Here is a 21,413-nt window from a genome sequence, read left to right as displayed (position 1 = left end):
GGCATCTCCTTGTCACACCAGGGCACAGAAGGGGAGAGGGCCCTTCCTAGGGACCTAGAGCAAAGGCCTTTTCTCGGGAGTGGGTGGCGAACATGCCTTCTGCAGGCCGCCATTCAGTGGACATTAGGACCAAGTGAGTGACCTGAAACGGGACAGCCGCTGCCCCACCTGCCCTCTGCCCGCAGGGGCCAGGCCTCCGGACGATGGTGGCATTCACATGCTCTCCCATTTGCGGGAGGCCCCCATCCTGCTATTCTGTCCATGTCAGCCGGGCCCTCAGTCCTGCTTGGGTAACTGGAGGGCAGAAGAAGGCCTGGCACACTGTACTCCAGCCCCATTTCTTTGTTATTTGTCATTAGCAACTTTATTTAGTTCCTAAACCAAATTAATTGTGAAGTTTAACAGGAATGGCATGAAAAGGCCAAACATGACCTCTCTGAGGCTTGTACACACAGTTGCTCTATTTCCAAACTAACAACTCAGGTCCTCACCCACAGCTAGGCCCCCCCTTTCTTCCTCCAAAAGGAGTCACAGAATAGCACCAGGCTTCTGGTAGCTTCAACATTTAAAGAGACAAACACACAAGCACAGAAGGATGAATAGAACCACAGTACAAAATGTAATAAAAAAAAAAAAAGTGGCCAAACAATCGATAGCAAACCTATCTCTGTCTCCAGATTAATGGCTTGGCTGAAAGAAATGGGGGGAGGTCCTTGGGGAGGGAGGAAAGAGAGTGATGGAGAAGTTGGCACGTGAGCCACTGACCCTGGAACAGAACCCCAGACTGAGGCAGGGAAGAGCAGACAGGGGTCTGTTCCCCCAGGGGGCTCTGGCCATATCCTGGGCTCAGGGGAAAGGTCAGTGCTGGGCCCCCACTAAGTGCAGCAGGGGAGCTCTGCAAGTGCAGCAGCCGAGCCCCTCCTCTGCTTCGTATGTTCCTGAGGATGAGTGCAGAGCGTGGGGGTTGGGGGAGGGGACACAAACAAGGCATTTTGGAAAGCAGGAGAGCCACATGCTTGTGGGAAAGGAGGCTGGTGGTAGGGAACACCGATAACTAACCCGAGGCAAGTGCCTGCGGAGGGACAGGAAGCGGGGCCAGGGCTTCTGCTGCTCCAGCTTGTGACTCCTCCCTCTGCCAACCTTGCCTCTGCCTCCTGGCAAGTGATGGACAAGCCCATCACAGATCATGGCCCGGCCCGGTCAGGAACATGGCTGGAGGTAGGAGTAGGAGAGGGCTGCCCCCAAGCCCAGACTCTCCATCCTGCTTGAAGACTGTGTGGGTGGCAGGACCGGCTCTGTCGGCCATGACAACTGCTATTCATTCGGACTTCAAAGGCCAGGCCCTGGGACTCCTCCTGGCTCCGTTGGGGAGGCCCTGGTGTATCGGTCTGCCTGGCTGGGTGTGCAGCACTTAGCAGAGGCATACCTTCGACCTGTGTACCTGGCCCTTGAGAAGGAGCTGTCTGGCCCCATAAAGAGCTGTGTGCCCTCAGGGACTCACAGGAGCAGTTCTCTGTTGCTGCTGGGCTGGGGCTGAGAGATGGGGAGGCAAGGGACTGGGAGAGGCTGGGGGCCCCACAACCACCGGGAGCAGCTGGCTCCTCTACTGGCTGGCAGACAGTGGGGAAGAGAGGGAGCCTGGCTCTCCACAGGGCTTCCTGGGGGTTGCATGCCCACAGCTGAATGCAGGTTGGCTGACAGCTGGCCTGGACCTGCAGGGCAGCTGGGAAGGTGGTCAGCCTGCTGGGAGACAGAACCAGGGGCTGCACACTCAGAATCCTCAGGTCCTGGGGAATATCCTCCTCCCGGCCAGGGGGGCTGTGTGGCCCAGAGCTCTGATGGCCTGTCTGTGGGGTGCGAGGGGGAGGGGTCAGAGAAGGAGAGGCTGGTCTGTGGGTGGCAAGAGGGCAGGAGGAAGGCCAGAGGCTTGGGCTCATGGGCTAGAAGGGGAAAAGAAAGATGTCTGCTACTGGTTTGCCTGGTGCCACAGGGACGGGGGCCTTTTGGGGCAAAGAATGAGGCCTGTGGCCAGGAGACCCCTGGCCTCTTTTCGGCATTGCCACTAGAGAACTGAACCTTCCTTTTGTGGCCAACACGTGCCAGGTCTGTGTCAGAGGAGAGGTCCGCAAAACCGGAGTTGGTCAGGAGGCACTGGCAAGCAGGGCTACTGGACATCGGTGTCCCTGGGGGGTGCAGAGTGGTACCAACCAACCTCCCCAGCTCTTGACAACTTGCTGCTGGTCCAGGTGTCTTGCCAGCCCCCACGTGTTCAGCTGGTGCCTTCATGCCACCCACTGTCCCATCCTGTTCCGGGAGGCCTGGGGCCTGGTGGTCGTCTTTCTCCCTCATCCTGGAAGATGAGGCCCTGGCATCGGAGGGCTGGCTGCGAGGCACAGTCTCAGGACACAGAGGGTCATGATCCGAAGCCGGCGAGTCTGGCTGCCTGTGAGGACAGAAATATACCGTGTGTCACAGGGCTCAACTCCAGAGCAGGTGGCAAGCTGGGATGCTCCCCGGCAGGAAGAGGGCAAGGTGGGGAGGTGATGGAGCACGCATGGTGCTACCCTTCTGGGTTTTGGGTTGCTGAAGAGAGCTGCCCACTCTGGGACCCTGTGAAAGGCCTGCTTTCGGGGTCTGACCCTGCAGTAGTGGCCAGCACTGTTTGCGCCTCTCTGCGGCCTGTGGTCGGGGCTTGCCGGAGGGACAGGTTAGACTGTTCCATTGAGTAAGTTCACAGAGGAAGCTGTGCCCTTTGGCAGCCGCAGGAAATAGCATGGAGTCTGGCTGTCCAAGCTGAGCCCAGGGACAGACTTGGGGTGAGAGGTAAAGCTACAGCTCCTTGGTGGGCAGCAGTGGGAAGCTCAGTGAGCCCTGGAATTCCACTGAAACCCCTGCAATCCTTTCTGGGAGTAATTTATAGAGGCAGAAAGACCTTGCTCTTCACTCACCTGGGAGGGACCCAGGAACCCACTCTCCCCACTTGAGAAGGCCAGACAGGCATGCAGACATGACCAGAGGTATGCCGAGCTGCTCCCTCAGTCCCCCATAACTGTGGGGGGACTGTGCCCATGTGTGAGGAGGGGAGCCATGCTCTGGTCTGGGCCCAGTCCCAATCGGCTAGAGCCACAGAGGTCTCTCCCCACCCTCTGCCCTTATCTCTAAATCAAACATAACAGCAAGGTGAGGAAAGAGAAAAATGTCACAGTTTGGTCCATGCTGTCACCACCCTGAGGTTCCTTCCCACCTGGAGAGGGTGGTAACAGAAGAGGGAGTGCAGCTGTGCTTGTCACCCCTGGCAGGGCTGCACGGCGGCGCTCACCTGGGGAGGCTGGCCTGGAAAGGGATGTCCGCAAAGCTGTGGCTGAGCTGGGCAATGATCCGATCGACTTCTGCATATGGGTGGGCTTCTAGGGCAAAGCCCTGATGCTGGGCACTCTGGAGATGCTGTCCGGGGATGAGAGGAGGCACAGGGCATTAGACGGCCAGGGTAGGGTACCCGCAGACCTCCCAGCCACACCAGGGTGGAGAGACTAGGCGGGAAAGGCTCTCTCAGAACAGCCCAGGGAGCAGCTGCTTAGCGGGGAAGGGGCTCACCCCATGGAGCTCCTCAAAGGCCTCCTGGCAGCACTCGCAGTACCCTTTCTTCCTCCTGGGCATGGTGCGAGCCGCTGATTGTGGGCTTGGCTCTCGGTCCTTGGGTTCTCTGGGGAGGGCACAAGGTGGGACAAAGTGGTCACTGCTGGGGCTCTCAGAGCAGGAACTGCTGCTCCAGGGCCTGGGGCCCAGGTCAGGGGGTGATGGACACAGATGGGCAGCCACAGGAAGGCCTGCTCCTCTCAGCACCACTCGTCCAAAGGTGGCAGGAGAGGCAAAAAGGAAGATGAGACCTCCCCGTGGGCACCCTGTCCTAGCTCTGTCCTTTCCCTACCCACACATCTCAAACCACAGGTGGGCATGGGGGTGGCAGCAGCAAGAATCCTTAGAAGGACAAGTGCAGCTCTGTGCTCATACCGAAGCCCACATTCATTTGACGTGTGACATGAAAGGGAAAAGGCATCAACAGCAGGGGGGACTGTCCTGCCTTTGACCCCCTCCACTGTCGATGTCCCCTTCCCTTGGTTCAATCTGTCTTCTCCCTTATCACTCGAGCCGTGTTTCTTCTGCACTTTGGTCAGTAAAAGTTCACATTCTCACAGATCTGACAAGTAGGAATACCAACGAGCCTACCAGCCAGTTGGGGCCCCCAGATAACTAATAACCTTAGCTACTCCTCACGGTTAGCCCAAAGGCCTCAAATTTTGGTGTGCATCATATCACCCGGGGAGTGTGGGAGGATGCAGCTTTTCCATCACCAGAGACTGTGGTTCTGCAGGTGTGGAGTGCAGTCCAGGAACCTGAATTTTTAATGGGACCCCAGGGGATTCTGATGAAGGTGGTTACAGCTCGGAGTTTCAGAAACCAGCCGATTGTCCTCTGGACACAAGTCCAATTCTTCAGTAGGAATGGAGAACACTGAATAAGATGGATGAACACTCTTACATTCCTCATGTCTCTTCCCTGGGCGAAGTTCCCAGAATAGACTTCGCCTAAGGAGCTAACACATGGCCATTCCCAAATCTGACCAGCAGGCCCCCGAGTGGAAGGTCTTTGGCCTGTAACCAGCCCTTGTTGTTCAGGAACCAGAAGGACCCACCTGGTACGGTGTGAGCTGCCTGCGGTCGTCGGAGCCTCAAAGGGACTTGCAGCTTTGGGTCCCAGAAAAGAAATTTCAGGAAAGGATTTAAACTGATGGTGGAAAGGACGAAACTTCCTGAAACACAGAAAACTTCCACTTTGACTACAGTGGGGAAGGGAAAGGATGGGGGGGGGGCGCCCAATCCCTAGAGTCCCGATCCTGATAAAGTGGGCTTACCCACACATCTTTTGGGATCTCAAACTCATCACCCTTGCTAGGTTTAAATGAATACTTATGTTCTCCCCGTCGACTTTTCAAGCCTCAGCTGAATCCTATAGCCACCCCGAGCTGAGTGCAACAAGTGGAGGAAACGAAGCCCAAAGGGTTCTGGGACTCACCCAAGAGCTAGTAAGTGGCCTAGTGAGTGGCCACTGGAAGGCATGTCTAGTTCTTCCCACCTTTCCATTTTGCTTCTTGACCCTAAACAATCACTGAGGACTCGAGCAGAATCTAAAGGCAAGGATGTTTACACCAGAGCTGTGACTTTCCTGCTCCATGAAAAGGAACCATCTGAGGTGCCATCTGAGGGGTGGTTCTGAATGGTAAAGAGGCGCAGTGCAGGTTCTGGATAGTTAGACCCATGCTGAGTAGTTTTGGTGGTCTGCCTCAAGTTGCTCACATTCAAAAGACTTTCGGAGCCAGATCTGGTGGTGTGGACACTCAGCAAACCCTGCTCATAAACTGTGGGCACCCCGGGTTTGACACCATGGCCTGTGCTCCTGGCAGCGTGCAGGCCATGCATTCCAGGCGTGGTGAGAACCCTGTGGCCCCAGGAGTGAAATAACAATGAGGCTTCTTAGACCCTTAAGGAGAAGGGGATACTCTCCACAGCCCTGGTACCCGCCTTCTTTCTTTTCAGTGTTGTTTTGTCTCTGCTTAGGAGGCTGGAAAGTTGATAGTAAGGCTATCAGACTTTGAAGAGCATCTGCTTCAGAACAGCACATGAAAAGAATCACGAGAAACCTAAGCTCCGCTTGGATATCCCATTGCCTGTGATGCGAGGGGCACATAAGCACGTGTGCCCCCCTCCAGTGACAGTGACATCACCGGTGCTTGCCGTGTGCAATGAGAGATGCTGAGGCATTGGCGGTATCTCTCAGCCACTGCATTCGAGTAGTGACTACTTGTATTTATGTGATTGTGAAGGGGCTGTACTAACAGACATGTACCACATCCCACTGGACCTGGAGAGGACAGCATCTCTTGCCATCCGTGTTCTTTCCACTCACTTTGGGCCACCAAAGCCATCTCTATAATGTGCAGGGCCAGAAGGGCACCCGGGCCCCTCTGGAGGATGGGCAGGCATGCCAGGCTCCCAGGGCTGGGTCTTTAGCTGTTCTGCCAATGGCTGAGGGACCCAGAAAACTCTGGTCCCAGGAGTCTCCGCTGGGCACACATGGGCTTTTTCTCTTTTAAAAAACTTTTTGTTTTGAGATAATTATACATCCACATGGACTTTTGCTTTAGTACCGTGTTTCTATATAAGACCCGGTCTTATATTAATGTTTGCGCCAAAAGACGCATTAGAGCTGATTGTCAGGCTAGGTCTTATTTCCGGGGAAACACGGTATTTATTAAAGAGTCAGTGCTAACCCACGTGGCTAATGGCTCATCAGATTATCATCAACATGACCCTCCTGCTCTAGATAAGAGGCCCTAATGGTAGACAGGGCAGAGTGGCGAGGGCGCCAGGCAGGATAGTCAGGACACTGGCTTCCAGCCTCAGCTAAGATTCATTAATAACGTGCAAGTCCCTAATTTCTCTGACCTCAGTTTCCCCACTAGAAAGAGGATGGACTCTCCACATCTATTTTCCACCCAGGGTTGTCACGAGATACAGTGACATACTGAGGGTTCTGCACAGCAAAACCAAGAGGCTTCATCAAGTGTAAAGGGAATCCCAATACCACCCCAAGTGCCCTCACGTCAGCCAAGATGACTGCACTGGGCCCAGCCATGATTTGATAGTAAGGGTCAGTGTTCACCTAGCAGAAAATGCAAAGAAATCATGAGCTTGGATGGGACATGATGAGCTCGTAAAAGCCGAGCATTCGGAGGAGGTCATTCACACAGAGGGTCATTAACCTCTGACTCATGACTGAGAGGAGTGCCACCTGCGCATGCCTCAGACGCTCCTCCTGGTCTGTGTGAGACTTCTCTATGACACGGGGAGAAACCCGCTTCTGGGAAGACAAAGGTGCAGGGCTGACGGCATCTCAGCTTGGGACCTCTCTTCCACATGGGCCTGGTCAGGGTGAGGGCAGAAGGAGGAGGCCCCACTCACCTGCTCTCATCTTCGATTTTGAGGAACGGTGCTTTCAGTCTGGCCACTGGAAAGGAAGAGTGCATACATTAGTATCTGTCTGCTCTAGCACAGAGCCCGCACTGCACACACAGGAAATGCTCAGAGAGGCGAGGCCCTGCCAAAGCCTAAGAGCCTCAGAGCTGGAACACACGCTGCCCCAAGGTGTGCCTTTCCATTTGGCAGAGGGGAGGCACCCATTCCCATCTCATCTAGCCTCTACCCTGGGAGAAAGAGTTCCACTGTTGTGGGGAGAGGTTGCAGGGTACCCGGACTCCGAGGCGTGCCATCCCTCAGCAGGACCCTTCTGCGTGTGGGTTCTGTAGGCTGTCAACCAACCATTAGGAACCTAGCTGGGGGGAAAACTCAGCCCCTGTCCATTTCTGCTAAAAGCCTCAGCTCCTGCCCAGACCTTTACTCCTCATGTCTCAGAATCCTGAGGGGCCTGCAAACACTCCCAGGAAGAATTCTCCTTGAGGACCCTCGCGTTTTTTTGGAGGGAGGAGCAGAGAGAAAGAGAGCTGAAGAGTGTTTAGAGATCTTAGCAGAAGGATAGCAAAAAAAAAAAAAAAAAAAAAAAAAAAAAAAAAAAAAAATCATAGGTGAAATCTGATTCTGGAAAAAAAAAAGGGCAAAGGGGTTCTGGGAGGACATACCTGGAGTCAATTAATCAAGAGATTCATCCTCTACTACTAGCTAGTTATTTGCACAATGTACAAAATCTCTTAAGCATTGAGAACCACTTCTACCTTCCCCTGGTGACCAGAAGTCCTGTCAAAGGGGCTGGAAGCCTGGGCAGAACTAACAGCCACCAAATCTCCATAGAGGCTGGCACCTCACAGCTTCCAGACCACTCGAGGTGGCCACCAGTGCCCAAACAAAAAATGGCAGCCTTTCTCCTTGCATGGCAGCAGCTCCCTTTAATTACTTTTTTGGGGGCAATTCCTTCTCTAATTAACAGAGACAGTTATTAAAATCAATTTCCCCACAGATTTCAAACACAAGAGGTGCCAAGTGACTTTTCTTAGCTCCTGTTTGTGCACGAATAAATGCTACTTAAAGAGCATCTTTGGGAGAAACATCCAGGGGGAGAAACTCTCCTGCTGTCCAAGAAAAGCCGGGAGCCGGGCCCATCAATCTGCCTGTTTGTCAATTTCAGGGAGTTTGGCATTTCTGAAAGTGGTAGGCAGCTGTCAAACTGCCCACCCCAAACTGCTCCTGAATCAGAGGGAAAAGGATTCGGAACTTCAATCGATGGCCAGAAATAGCCAGAGGACACAGGAGCCAGAGTGACCGCATGGGGTCTTGGAACCCCAGCCCAGCAGCTCTAGACTGGCTCATGGATGCCCCTCCCCCACTGCTCTCCTCTCCAAAGCCCAAACCCTGGGAACGCAACGGGGCAACACAACCTGGATTCACTTCCTGCCGCAGAAAAGTGAGCAGATGCTGCCACAGAAGGAGTCACAGGGAAGCATTTAGGGAGGGAGGGATTGCAATTAGATGAGGAACAGCTACTACACTGACCTTTCCGCGTTCTTGACTCTGCTGGACATGTTCCCTAAATGGAAAGGGAAAATAGGTTAGGGACATGAGGGAGCCCGGGGGGTCAAGGAACCGGGCTGGTGAGCTGAGTGGCTGTGAGTCTGCCCCACTTGGCTTCCTACTGTCGGCTGGGCCCTGAGCTAGAGCAGACCTGAGCACAATGGCTCCCTCCGCTTCTCCTGGGACATGCTCCAGGGTGAGCACTGCCTGTGAATCTCAAGCTGACTTTGTGGAGGGAATGCAGGGCGGAGCAACAGCAAGAACTGTGGCGCCCCACGGGCCTGGGTGGGAACTGGAGCTGCACGGCCTGTGATGTGAGGGGCACTCACCACCTCCTCGGATGTGGTGCAGATGAAATTAAAAGCAGCTAACGGACCCAACGCGGAGGAGGTGCTCACTAACTGGTAGCTTGTAAATACAAGGCCATTCCAGGTCAGCTTACAGGACGAGCGTGAAGACAGTGCCTTTTGCTTTCCTGTGCCCTATCTTGTGGAACCTGACTGTTGGTCAAAACCAACATTCAGGCCAAGGTCAAACAAAGCTAAGACTAAAAGCTAAATGGTAGAAAATGAAGAAGTCAGAGTTGGGGGCTGGGGGCGGGATGAGTGATCCAGTGACTCCATGGGACTGCTAGTCCTCCTCCCGTCCACACCTCCAGGGCAAGACAACCCAAAGAAGCCTTCCACATCCCCTCTCCAATGAGCAGACTGCACCCAGAACTCACTCCAAAAGACTCCCAATTATCTACAAAATAGATGAAGTGAACAATGCAAAGTGAAAATACTGTGCATTTGCATAAAAGGGGGAATTTCTGACACATCTTCTTGTAAATGCACGAGTCCTGGAAGGATACCCGAGGAACTACTCACACTGTTATCTCAGGGAGGGAGCGTGGTGGCTGCGGAACAGAAGGTAGAGGGGAGAAACTTTCACTGTATACTTTTTCCAACTGTGAGCATGCAAATCTATTTAGCAGCAGCAAAAGACCCCCAGACCATAAGGTATGAAGCAAGGGGCACGGAGGCTGAGTGCTTCACCAGGTATGGATTTGCTCTGCTACTGCTGTTGGTCCTGCTCCTGGGTGCCAGGCCCTGGGTGAACCGGCAGGGCTTAGTCCTTCCTCAGAGTCAGGCTGGGTGAAGGCACTGTGGCTTTAAATTAGCCCGGGCTCTCTCGATGTGGTACACACAGTTCTGACTCCAGCAAAGGAAGGAAAAGCCAAACCAGAATTTGGAATATGGCAGCTATTTCAGACTGCACACCCCTGCCCCCACCCATGCTATCTGCAGGCTCATTCCCAGGCCAAGAGTTGTCCCCAGAAAAGCAGCCTGGCCAGCAGGCCATGCGCATTTATGTCTTATCTAGGCCAGGACTACCCACAGGCAGTCCATGACCCTGGCTGCAGTGAATGCCTCAGTGCATCACGGGAGGATTGCAGGTAGCACGGGGGTGGGTGGGGCAGGGGGGAGGAGAGAGGCCAGGTTGTGGACACCAGGGGTGAGCTGACTAAGAGGCTACACTCCTCTTTCTCTTTCCAGAATGGCCATGGGGCCGGGGCAGGGGGAGTCATAGATTTAGTAAAGTAGTAACAGACTTCACAGTTTGCAAACCATCCATTTATTTCCCTTCGGTTCGGCAGGATGACCTACCTCTGGCTTCCTTGGCCCTTGTTTCTTCACACATAAAGCATCTAGAGAGAGTTGCTGCACGTGAATCATCATTTCTGTGGAGAAAACAAGAGGGCTGTGGCTAAAGGCTCCCGCTCCTCATTTCCCCAGGAAAGGCCCTTCCTGGGGCTGGGGGACTCAAGTCTCACCCAGCCTGCCACACTGGATCACACCAGCCTGGCCTGCCACCTTCTGGCTATGTGTCACTTCTGCACCTGCTGATAATAAAAGAAAGGGCTGGGTCCTCCACCTCTGGAAAAGGACCTAAACTGGCTTCACACTCTTTTGTAGCACTGAATACAGCTTGAGGTGCCTTATGGCTCACAAAGGGCTTTAAGGGACCACGAAAGAGCTGTTTCTGTGGGGGAGGCCAAGCCATCTGAGTTACTCAGATGTATCCTTAGGAGGGAAGACCCAACAGGGGTTACACATGCTGGAGCTTCTCTAACACACAGGAAGGCAGGAAACTAGATCAAGTCAGACACGGCTGATTTTCCAGTGACGATGGAACCCCCACACATCCCAGACCTGCACCTTCCCACATAGTTCTCTAACCCCTGGAAGATGGCAGGCTGGATCTGGACCAGTCCCCTTCATGGATCAGAGAAAACCCACAGACTCAAAGTGGAGTTGGGGGGCCAGGTAAATTTATTACAACCTGCAGACAGGTGGTGACAGTGTGAGGTAACCCTATAGAAAGGAAAGAATGTGGATTTCAGCTGGGCCAGAGTAGCTTGGGCCACAATATTCACTCCTGGTGAGACCAGGGATAATTTACTTAATCCTTCTGAGGCTCAATTTCCTCCTTTGTATACTAGGGAGAGGACTGCGGTGAAGATTAAATGAGGTAACTCTTAGCACAGAGTAAATACCTGATAAGTGGTCATTAGTGGATCTTAGGATTATTTCCTTATTTGTAAAACAAGATCATGACACCAGCTTGCGGAAATGCTGTTGAGCGGGTTAAATGGAGCGGCACCTTCCAGTACTGACACTCTGCTATCATTCATTACTGCTGGTCTCCACACCCTCCCACCTTTGTGGATTGACATAGTAACCGAGCCCACCTAGCTTCCAGCCAGCTTCCACAACTGTGATCCCTCTAAAAGCAGACGTTCCCCGTCAGTCACCAGCAACCCCCCTGCACAGGAACCCCGGACAGAAACGGTACCATCCACATGCAGAATCCTCACTCCCCAGAAGCGGGCATTGGTCAGGAGGCTGCTGCTGCTCCCACTGCCTCGTCCGCTGCTGCTTCCCTGGAAAGACGGAGCCGTCAGGCAGGAGAATGACACGTCACAAAACCTGAACCCTACAGAGACAGGTTGTCCTGTCTAGGAGCTCTGGGTCATCCACATGACCCACCCCTGGTCATGTCCCACCCCCGGGGAGACCCTCACCCTCCACACAGGCCACGTCAGGCGGTGATGGACTGCTGGTCTATCTACATGCTCTGCTCCGGCCACTTGGTAACTAGGAAGGAACACTAGCTTAGAAGAGAGCTGTCTGTTGGAAGGTCCTCTGTGAGGAAAGCTCTCACTCAGCATGCAGCAATAAATACCCATCCCCACGGTGGAGCAGGGAGCTATGCTGGCTGCACTTTTCCCGCCCTGCGGCCCGCGTCTGATGTCATCCTCTCTCATCACAGCCAATGCACCCATCTTGATGTCACTTTAATGACTCTTCTCACAAGATCACTGTAACCTCTTCCTGCCACTTCACCCTCCGTGTGTCAGAGACATTCACCTCCACCTGTCTCCCTCAGCTCACCTGGTTTCTGATGGCCTTCTGTAGAAGCTCTTTCCCTCTGCTCATAGGCACCTGATGGGAAGAGAAGAGCAATGAGGCATGCTCTTATAATATGATATGATATGATGTGACCTGATATGATTTAATGTAATAACAGGTCTTATATTAATTTTTGCTCCAAAAGATGCATTAGAGCTGATTGTCCAGGTAGGTCTTATTTCGGGGAAACAGGGTGTTATTTTTGAAACTCTGACTCTGCAGTCCCATAAAGGATGACAATACATCATAAAAGAAATACCATGGGGAGAGCATGTTGTGAAGTGTTTAGATCCAGAGCTGTGATAAAATATTTTTAGCCCCTGAATTCAAATGAGAAATTCAATTACACTGGATGAAACTAAAACCAGACACTGCTTCAAAGGGCTCACCGAGGCTTACTTCCTTTGTGTATTGAACACACCTTTCCTGCTCCATGAGGTTCTTACCGAGTCTGCGGGTTTCTGTGAAGGCCTGGTGTGGCTGCCTTTGGGATCGCTCAGGGACGATATTTCCACTCTGATGTCGCTGGGGCTAGAGTAGCCTCTGTGGCTCATCCCAGTGCTCTCTGTCTTCGCCTCCCTGCGGCTAGACACGATGTAACTTACTTCTTTGCTCAGAAAACCCTCAATTACCTGAAACCAGATCACAGAGGTGGCTGAAAACCAAAGGGCAGATGAGGAATCATCAATACTGAGAGATTGGGGAAGGAAATCTTGGCTGCCAGAAGTTCTAGAATCAATGTCTTTAAATAGACCAAATGCAGTTCTGCGCTGGGCCCCCAAGGAGACATCATCCTGAGATATAATAGGGATTATATATAATACAGGTTTTTGTCTCCAGAACTGCTGCTCCTGACCCAGCAGCAGGACAGAGGCTTTCAGTTATTTGACCAGTTCGAGCTCGTACAGAACGACAGCACACTGAAGGGGCTAGACAGGATTAAAGGATAGCTTGGGTAAGCCATGGTTTTTCCATGAAGATACACTGGGACATCCAGACACTACACCTGTAAACTTGACTGCACTACCAAAAGAAACCTAAAATATGAAACCAGAAAGGGTTTGGCTACTACTCAGCTGCATAGGTATTGCTCACCTTATCTATAAGCCCCTCATGGGCACTGAGGGGGTCTGACTCATCTTTGTATTTCAAGAGCCCAACACAGTGCCTGAAGTGCAATACTTCACTCATGTTTGTGAGAAGATACTTAAGTCATGTTCATGGTCAAAGTAATAGGTGTGAGTTCTAAAGCCTAGGCCTCAAGAGGTCTTGTAGCTTCTCCCTTCACCTTCCTGGAGGGAAGGCTGCCCTGAGACCACTGTGTACGTTGGCTGGTCTCGCTTACTGTATACACACAATAGTAGAATTCATACAGTGCATAAAAGAAGCTTCTCATGCAATGTATGAGTATGACAAGCCACAGAGGCAGCCAGAACCAACTACCAGATACGTGAGTGAGGCCCTTCCAGCCCAGCTGACCCTGCAGCCAAATGCAGCTGCAGGAGTGAGGCCCTGATGAAACCAGCAGGGAAACCACCCAGCCAATCCACAGAATAGTAAGAAATAATCATTTGTTTTAAGGCCAAATTCCAGGGTGGCTTTTTATACAGCAAGGGCTAGATGACAGAATAGATTAAAAGTTCAAACTGTAATTTGGGGCCAGTTTGTGTATATAATTGTCATTCAGTCCATCCCCACTGCGGAGTCCCGACGTCCTCAAGTTTCTGTCAGTTTGACAACCAAAGAGCCTCTGGATCCCAAGCCTATTTGGGCAGTTTCCCCAGTTATCTGCCCGCTTTGGACCAAGCACTGTCATCCTATTTCCGAAACACAAGAGACATCCCTGTCAACCCCTTACTAAAAGTATCACATGACATGCCTCTGCTTTAAAAATATTTTAAAGGACTCAAATACAGCAAATGCTTTTTACCCAAAGTTGTTCACCGGTGTTATTTATAAGAGCTAGAATTTAGAAATAATCTAAATGTCCATAGGGTAAGTTAAGTAAATTAATAATCCACTCAAAAGAATATTATATTCTCAATACAAATAATGCACATGAGGGGCAATAATAATAGGAAAGTGCTAATGTTGTAAGGTTATGGGCAAAACGTTGGTAATTAAAAATGTATTCATGATCATAGCTACACAGAAAATAAGCATTAAAAAAAAAAAAAAGGACAAAAAGACTGAAGTAGATAAGTGGTTACCCAGGGTTGGGATGTTGAGAGGAAATGAGGAGTAACTGACAATGGGTATGGGTTTCTTTTTTGGGGGTGATAAAAATGTTCTAAAATTGACTGTGTAATCGCCCTTGCACATCTCTGTGAATATACTAAAAACCAGTGAATTATATAGTTTAAATGTGTGAATTGTATGGTATGTGAATTTTATCTCAGTAAAGCTGTGAAAGAAGAGAGAGAGAGAGAGAGAGAGAGAGAGAGAGAGAGAGAGAGAGAGAGAGAGAGAGAGAAAGAAAGAAAGAAAGAAAGAAAGAAAGAAAGAAAGAAAGAAAGAAAGAAAGAAAGAAAGAAAGAAAGAAAGAAAAGAAAAGAAAAGAAAAGAAAAGAACAGGGAGAAGAGAAGAAAGTCCAGAAGAAAATAAATACATCAAAAAATAATGGTTGGCACTTGGAGCAGATCCATATTTTCCAAAATTTCAACAATGAACAGATATTATATATTTTTTTCATTAGCAAACAAATTAACTTTATTTTAATAAAAATGGTTTATACTTAAAATTGCTTTGGAAAATGTAGTGATACCACTGAAAATATCTGGAAGACACAGATATAATCCTTTTCCAGCTCCTGCCCTACAACCTGCCAAGGCACATGGTACCATAGGAGAGAAGCAGGTTACATACCCCACCCAGCTGCTGGATGGCCCCCGTCAAAAACTGGAGATTCTTGCCAGCAGGCAAATCCAAGTAAAAGGACTTTCCAGAAAAGGGTTGCCGCCTCCCAGCATCTGGTGAGCTTTTCTGGCATTTTCCCAGACAACTGGAAACTCTTAGCTGAGCCCCTAGAAAACAAAAAAGAGGAACAAAGTGAGAAACTTAAGGTAAGACGCAGTCCTACAAGTCGAGCAACCCTCACCAACAGCCTGTGTGTGGTGTCCACCGGCTAGGCCCTGGGCATACAAAGACGAATGGGAGGTTAGTGTTCCTGCCGTGGGCTGGTTTTCCTTCTCTATCTAACCCCCAGTCCCTAAACTCACTGGAGGGCCATAAGACGGGGTCTAAGCCTTTGCAGCTTCCTTCCAGGAGCACATTACCAGTCAGTGCAGCTAATAGTCTCAAGTGAATGGACATTAGCTTTTAAGAAAATATGAGGCAACCAAAGAAAGCAAGTACTATGAAAGATGCTTTCCCTGGTATAGGTTATCTATCTGTTGTAAGTAATGGACCAGACAGAAAAAGAATTTTAAAGGATGATAAATATCCTCAAAAAAAAGCAAGGGAGGATACTAGAACCATAAAAACCGGAATAGCACGTAAAGAAAAGTATTGAGAACTCTTGCATGAATCTAGGAGAAAAGGTAAAACAGAAAATAATCCATCTACCAGAAGAGACACAAAGGAATATTATCTATTTTAGCCTGGGCTCTGCGTGAAAGGAAAGTCTCCCTGACAGCTCCAAACCACAGGCCTCCCAAGAGTTTGGAATTCAAATTCATACCACTTATGTGGTTGGTCTAAGAACCTATGACCACCACCACCAAACAGAAATTAATGTAAAAAGTAATCCCAGCTAATAACACTTTGGGCATACTTCTAAGAATCAAAAGCAAAACAACTCTAGGGGTGGACAGCTCAGTCAGAGTTCCCAGAATTTCCTCAGATAAAAGCCTCATCAAACAGTAGCTCACTCTTCAACACTATAAAATACACGAAGGAAACAAACCTCCATGGATAAGAATCACCAGAGATAAGAGACAGCCAGATTAGATTCCTGAGAGCTCCAAATAGAATGAACAGTTATAGATTATAAAGCATTTAAATTAGTAAATAATTTTATTAAAATAAGTATTTAAAATGCTGAGAAAATAAATGTCAACTTAGAATTTTATATCCGACTAAGCAACTATTCAAGCAACTATCCTATTCAAGAATGAGGATAAAATACATTTTTCAAATAAACAAAACTCCAGACAGTTTATCACCAACCAATTATTACTAAAAGACTTCAAAAGGTGTACTTTGGAAAGAAGGAAACAGAACCTAGAAGGAAGGAGTGAAATGCCAAAAAAAACTGGTAAAAATATGTATAAATCTAAACAACCACTGACCATATAAACCAATAATAATGATGAGCAATTTGGAAGTTAGAAAGACAGTCAATAATAATAAGATTGTTGCCAGAGATCAATAATGCTAGATGGGGGGAGGGGTGGGTCAGAGCTAGGGCAAGTCTAGGCCCTTGGAGTATTCAGGAGGCTAGGAAATATTTACACCATCAGACTTTACTATGGCACAATGGAAGCTAAGAGAAGACGGAATGGGTCTTCAAAACTCTGAGGGAAAACTATTTCCCACCTAGAACTCTTCACCGAGGTGAATCATTATTTGACTGTAAGTAGCATAGAACTGTCAGACTTGCAAGATCTCAAAAAATGTCCTTGAAATGTACCCTTCCTCAGGAAATTATACTGGAAGACGTACTCTATCCAAAACAGGAAGTAAAGAGAAGAAAGTATGGAATTTAGTATATAGAGGATCTACATAGAAAAGAAGCAAAGGGAATTCCATAGGATGATGAAGGGAGATCCTAGGATGAAATCAGTGGGACAGGTCTAGTGCACAGCTGCAGGAGACCTGAGTACTAAGACAAATGGTCTCAGAAGGTACGTCTCCCAGACAAAGAAGAAACTGACAGATTCTCTGATGAACTTGAAAGTATTGAGAAAAGATTGTGGTTAAAAAAAAAAAAAAAAAAGGCTTCTGGTAAAGAGTTTGGGGCCTGCCGGGTGGCTCAGGCGGTTAGAGCTCTATGTTCCCAACTCCGAAAGCTGACTGTTCGATTCCCACATGGGCCAGTGGGCTCTCAACCACAAGGTTGCCAGTTCGATTCCTTGACTCCCACAAGGGATGGTGGGCAGTGCCCCCTGCAACTAAGATTGAACAGGGCACCTTGAGCTGAGCTGCCAGTGAGCTCCCGGATGGCTCAGTTGGTTGGAGTGCATCCTCTCAACCAGAAAGTTGTTGGTTCGACTCCTGCAAGGGATGGGGGGCTGCACCCCCTGCTACTAAGATTGAAAGGACAACAACTTGATTGGAAAAAAGTCCTGGAAGTACACACTGTTCCCCAATAAAGTCCTGTTCCCCTTCCCCAATAAAATCTTAAAAAAAAAAAAAAAAAAAAAAAGAGTTCAGACGTGAATTAGTGATCCATACACAGAAAACAAGAGCATATTTCATAGTTTACTATATGGCTCAGCTGTGAATAACCTTTATACAATCATAATAACGTAAACACAAAACTACTAAAACCATCTAAAATCCACACATAGTCATAGTGAATTTTCAGAACAAATGTAAAGAGAATAATCTAAGCTTTCTAAAGTGAAAAGCAGGCACAAAGAAACAAGAATCAGATTGACATCAATTCTCAACAGCATCTACTTTTTGCAAGAAGAAATTACTGTAGTTTTTTAATGTGTTGAAGGAAAAACACTTTGACCCAAGAATTTAAATACAAGGTGAAATAAAGATATCCTCAGGCATACAAGTCTCCAAAAGCCCCCCCTTGGAAAACACTCTTGGAGGAAGTTCTCCAGCAAAAAGAGAGATAGATTCAGAAGAAAGCAACAAGACATGGGCAGGAAGAGTAAGTAACTTAGTAAAGGGTATTACTGTTTAAAAGGCAATAACCAAATGGTGTATCTGTAATAATCCAGAACTAAAGCTAGATGATACCCGGAGGGGGAGGGGGGAAGTATCCAGGGAAGTGACTATGTGCTAAAACACTTACATAATTGGGTAGGGGTGTTTAAGTTTATTGATAAAGTTAAGAATTTTACGGTAAAAATAACCACGAATAGGGCTTTAATAAGCTCCACACTGACTGCCCATCTGTCTGCTAATCCTATTCATAATATCAGACAGAAAGCGCTTGTTTGACCTTTACCGCGAATTCCTAACTGATCAATGACATCCATCAACATAACAACACACACACAACCACTAATACTTAGAATACCCCAACAAGGCTAACATTTCCCGGCCTTTTCCTCCCAGGAGGCTCCGGGGCAGGAGGAACAACTTCGACCTCGCATCACTAGTTTGGGTCTGCTACCTACCTAGGTCCGGAGCCCGGAGCCTACTCTCAGCCATTGAATTCTCCAGCTCAAGGCAATCGTCGCCTGAAAATGGACAAAACAGCAGCTGAAACACCTTCAGTAGCCTTCGACCTTCCACCATCCCCTCCCTCGCCCCCCAAATCCCCGCACAGTCCCCAACGCGGCGACCAGCAACAGCAAGACTTAGGTGCATCCCTACCCACAACCCAGCTCAACTCCCGCGCTACCGTCCAGGCAATTGTCCCTCCGTCCCTCCCCCTCCTTTCAGACTCCTTCCTCAACTCCCGGGGCCTCTTGGCCACCTCTTGTACATTGCAGTGCCCGTGGCTCCCTCCAGGCTCCCGTCCCCTCAGTCCCTCTGCACCCTTAGATCTCAACTGTGACCCTTCCTGGCCCCTCCGCCCTCCCCACCTTCTGCACCTACCCACTCTCCAATTCCTGTGCCTACTTCCCGACCCCGTTATTCTCTCTGCCACTCTCAGGACCCCTTTCCGCTTTCCTTCTCACGCCTCACTCCCCTTCCCGGCATCCGTACCCTTTCCCGGCTCCCCCAAATTCTCGGCTCTGTCTCGGCCTCCGTCCTCGTGTGTCAAGGCCGCCGTGTTACATTCGCGGACTCCACGAGCATTTTCAGACCCCGGAGCTCTGGCTGTTGCTCTGCAAGTATAACATCATTCTCTAGGCGCCCTCGGTCGCGGCTACGGTTTAAATTTCCTGTGGGCTCCGCCCCTAAAACAATATAATAGCGCAGGACTGCCCTACGGGAGCCCTAGAAGGACAATATTAATTCAGCGAATCCTTCCGCAAGTTTGGGATGAGTTTTAGTGATTTTTTTTTTTTTAAAGTTTATTGGGGTGGCAATTGTTAGTAAAGTTACATAGGTTTAAGTGTACAATTCTGTAATACATCATCTATATATCACATTGTGTGTTCACCACCCAGAGTCAGTTCTCCTTCCATCACCATATATTTGTGTAAATATAAATTTAAGAATACATGTACCCCCATTATGGTGGCCAGTGTCCAAGAGGGTCTGGAATGATCCTGGATTCTTGGCAGTCATGCCCACATCAAATAGGGCTATGGACCAATAGAATAACGAGGAAATGACAATGTACGGTTTCTGAGGCTGGGTCATAAAAGACATTTCAATATCTGTATTGCTGTTTCCTGGATGGCCAGTTATGGGGGGAGCCAGCATTCATGACATGAGCACCCTGTGAAGAAGCTCACTGTGGAGACAAACTGAGGCTTCCTGTTAACAGCCAGCACTCGAGTAATTGAGGCATCTTGCAAGCAGATCCTTCAACCCTAGTCAAGCTTTCAGATGACTGCAACCTCGTGAGATCCCAAGTCAGAAAATCCCAGCCAAGCTGCTCCCAAATTCCAGGTCCACAGGAATACAGAGAAAAATAAATGATCATTGTTGTGTTAAGTCATTAAATTTGGGGGTGACTTGTACACAACAATAGATAGCTAATACATACATAAACAAAAAAGCTGTTTGGGGTCCTCAATTTTTAAAAAATGAAAAGGGGCCTGAAACCAAAACTTTCAGAATTGCTAACCTAGCCTATCCTGATTGATGCAAATATAATCAGATCAAATTACCTTTCTTTTCAAAAACTCCTGGTGGCTTTCCCTGTTTGTTCCTCAGACCAAACTTCTCTGTGTTGAAGGAGCCTAGCTCATTCCTGCCTTAGGGCCTTTGCACTAACAGTTCCATTTCCCAGATCTTCTGTTTCCTTTTAGGTATCAGATCAAATCTCACTTTTTCAGATAGGACTTCTGAGACCACCCAACCTAACAGTGGCTCCCCCATTCCTTGCCAGGTACACCACTTTGGTTTATTTTCTTCCCAGCACTTCCCACTATCAGAACGAATCTTATTTGTTTACTTGTTTAATCTCTATATTCCCCCCTTCCCCAGCAATGTAAGCCTATAAGAACAAAGACTTTTTCTGTTTTACTCACTGTTATATCCCTAAAGTAAAGAACAAAGTAGGTGCTTAATGATTATTTGTTGAATGAATGAATGAATTTCTCGGATCTTCAGTTTTTTATTTGTAAAATGAAGGTAATATTATCTACCAGGTAGTGAGGTTTTCAAGATTAAAGATGTGTTTAGCACAAAGTCAACGACCAGAAAAAGGCAGCTTTTACTATGTGGCAGAAAATATTTTGAGATAATAATTCAAAATTTTCTTTCTTACCATTTTTCTTGATTCCTGAAGGGAAGTGCTTAGAATTAAAAAAAAAAAAATTAAAACTTAGCTCATAGCACAGAACAAGAGCCACTTTCCTTTAAAATCTGTACAGAGAGATACAGAAAAGACCAACAAGCCAAACGAAAATGGGTAAGCGAACATTCACAGACAAGGAAATACAAAGAGCATTCAAATATGCTCAACCTCACTTAAAGTAATAGAAATGCAAATTAAATCTACACCAAAATACCATTTTTCACTTAACAGACTGGCAAAGATCAATTTTGCTAGTACAGCCTCCTGTATAAAGCAATTTGGCGCTATCTAGCAAAATTACAAATGTACATATTTTTCCACCCAGCAACCCCGTGTCTAGTAGTTATTCTGCAGATATACTCACACATATGTGATATGACTTATGTAATAAAGGTATCTTCTGCAGCACTTCAGTATCTACTGGCCATATGGTGATTATACCTGTGAAGTAATGACACAGAAAAGGGATTCAGATATGTTTATTTATTTTATTTTATAAATACAGATGGAGTGCTTTCTATGATGCTCGAAGTGCTTTAAAAATAGTAATGAGTTTAATCCCCAGAACAATCCTAGGGAGTAGGTAATAACTATGTCCATTTTACACGTGGGAATACTGAGGTTATATCTTGCTTGAAGTCACGCAGCCAGGGTGTATTAGCACTGGGATTCGAACCCAGGCAGTCTGACTTCCAAGGCCGTGCTCTTAACATTGCTCTCTGCTGCCTCCCAATTTAGGGCACAATAGAGAAAGAAAATTGATACAGGGATTTTGAAATTGACAAAATAGACTTTAAGGGATAAAGAATTATTAGGGATACAGATGTCATTGCTTG

At 48.4% G+C, this 21,413-nt stretch overlaps 1 protein-coding gene across 4 annotated transcripts; it reads right to left on the bottom strand.

The window, feature by feature from the left end:
- Positions 1-351: 351 nt before the first annotated feature.
- On the bottom strand, positions 352-20,969 carry DBF4B (DBF4B-CDC7 kinase regulatory subunit). Of its 4 annotated transcripts, XM_081028245.1 has the most exons (14): positions 20,942-20,969; positions 20,548-20,575; positions 18,335-18,397; positions 14,901-15,058; positions 12,481-12,666; positions 12,017-12,067; positions 11,418-11,505; positions 10,229-10,302; positions 8,562-8,595; positions 7,020-7,065; positions 4,694-4,810; positions 3,595-3,703; positions 3,320-3,444; positions 352-2,443 (listed from the first exon to the last, which is right to left on the bottom strand). In XM_081028245.1, the coding sequence occupies exons 3-14, from the start codon at positions 18,366-18,368 to the stop codon at positions 1,498-1,500; spliced, it is 1,968 nt and encodes a 655-aa protein (XP_080884371.1). In that variant the 5' UTR covers positions 18,369-18,397; positions 20,548-20,575; positions 20,942-20,969; the 3' UTR covers positions 352-1,497. The 4 variants fall into 4 exon arrangements, with proteins under 4 accessions (XP_080884371.1, XP_080884370.1, XP_080884369.1 ...); XM_081028244.1 differs by lacking the exons at positions 20,548-20,575; positions 20,942-20,969 and adding an exon at positions 18,870-19,065; XM_081028243.1 differs by lacking the exons at positions 20,548-20,575; positions 20,942-20,969 and adding an exon at positions 18,759-18,865.
- Positions 20,970-21,413: the final 444 nt, after the last annotated feature.

Source organism: Rhinolophus hipposideros, assembly GCF_964194185.1.
Source record: "Rhinolophus hipposideros genome assembly, chromosome: 20".
NCBI lineage: Eukaryota > Metazoa > Chordata > Mammalia > Chiroptera > Rhinolophidae > Rhinolophus > Rhinolophus hipposideros.
This window is presented reverse-complemented; position numbering and strand designations above follow the sequence as displayed.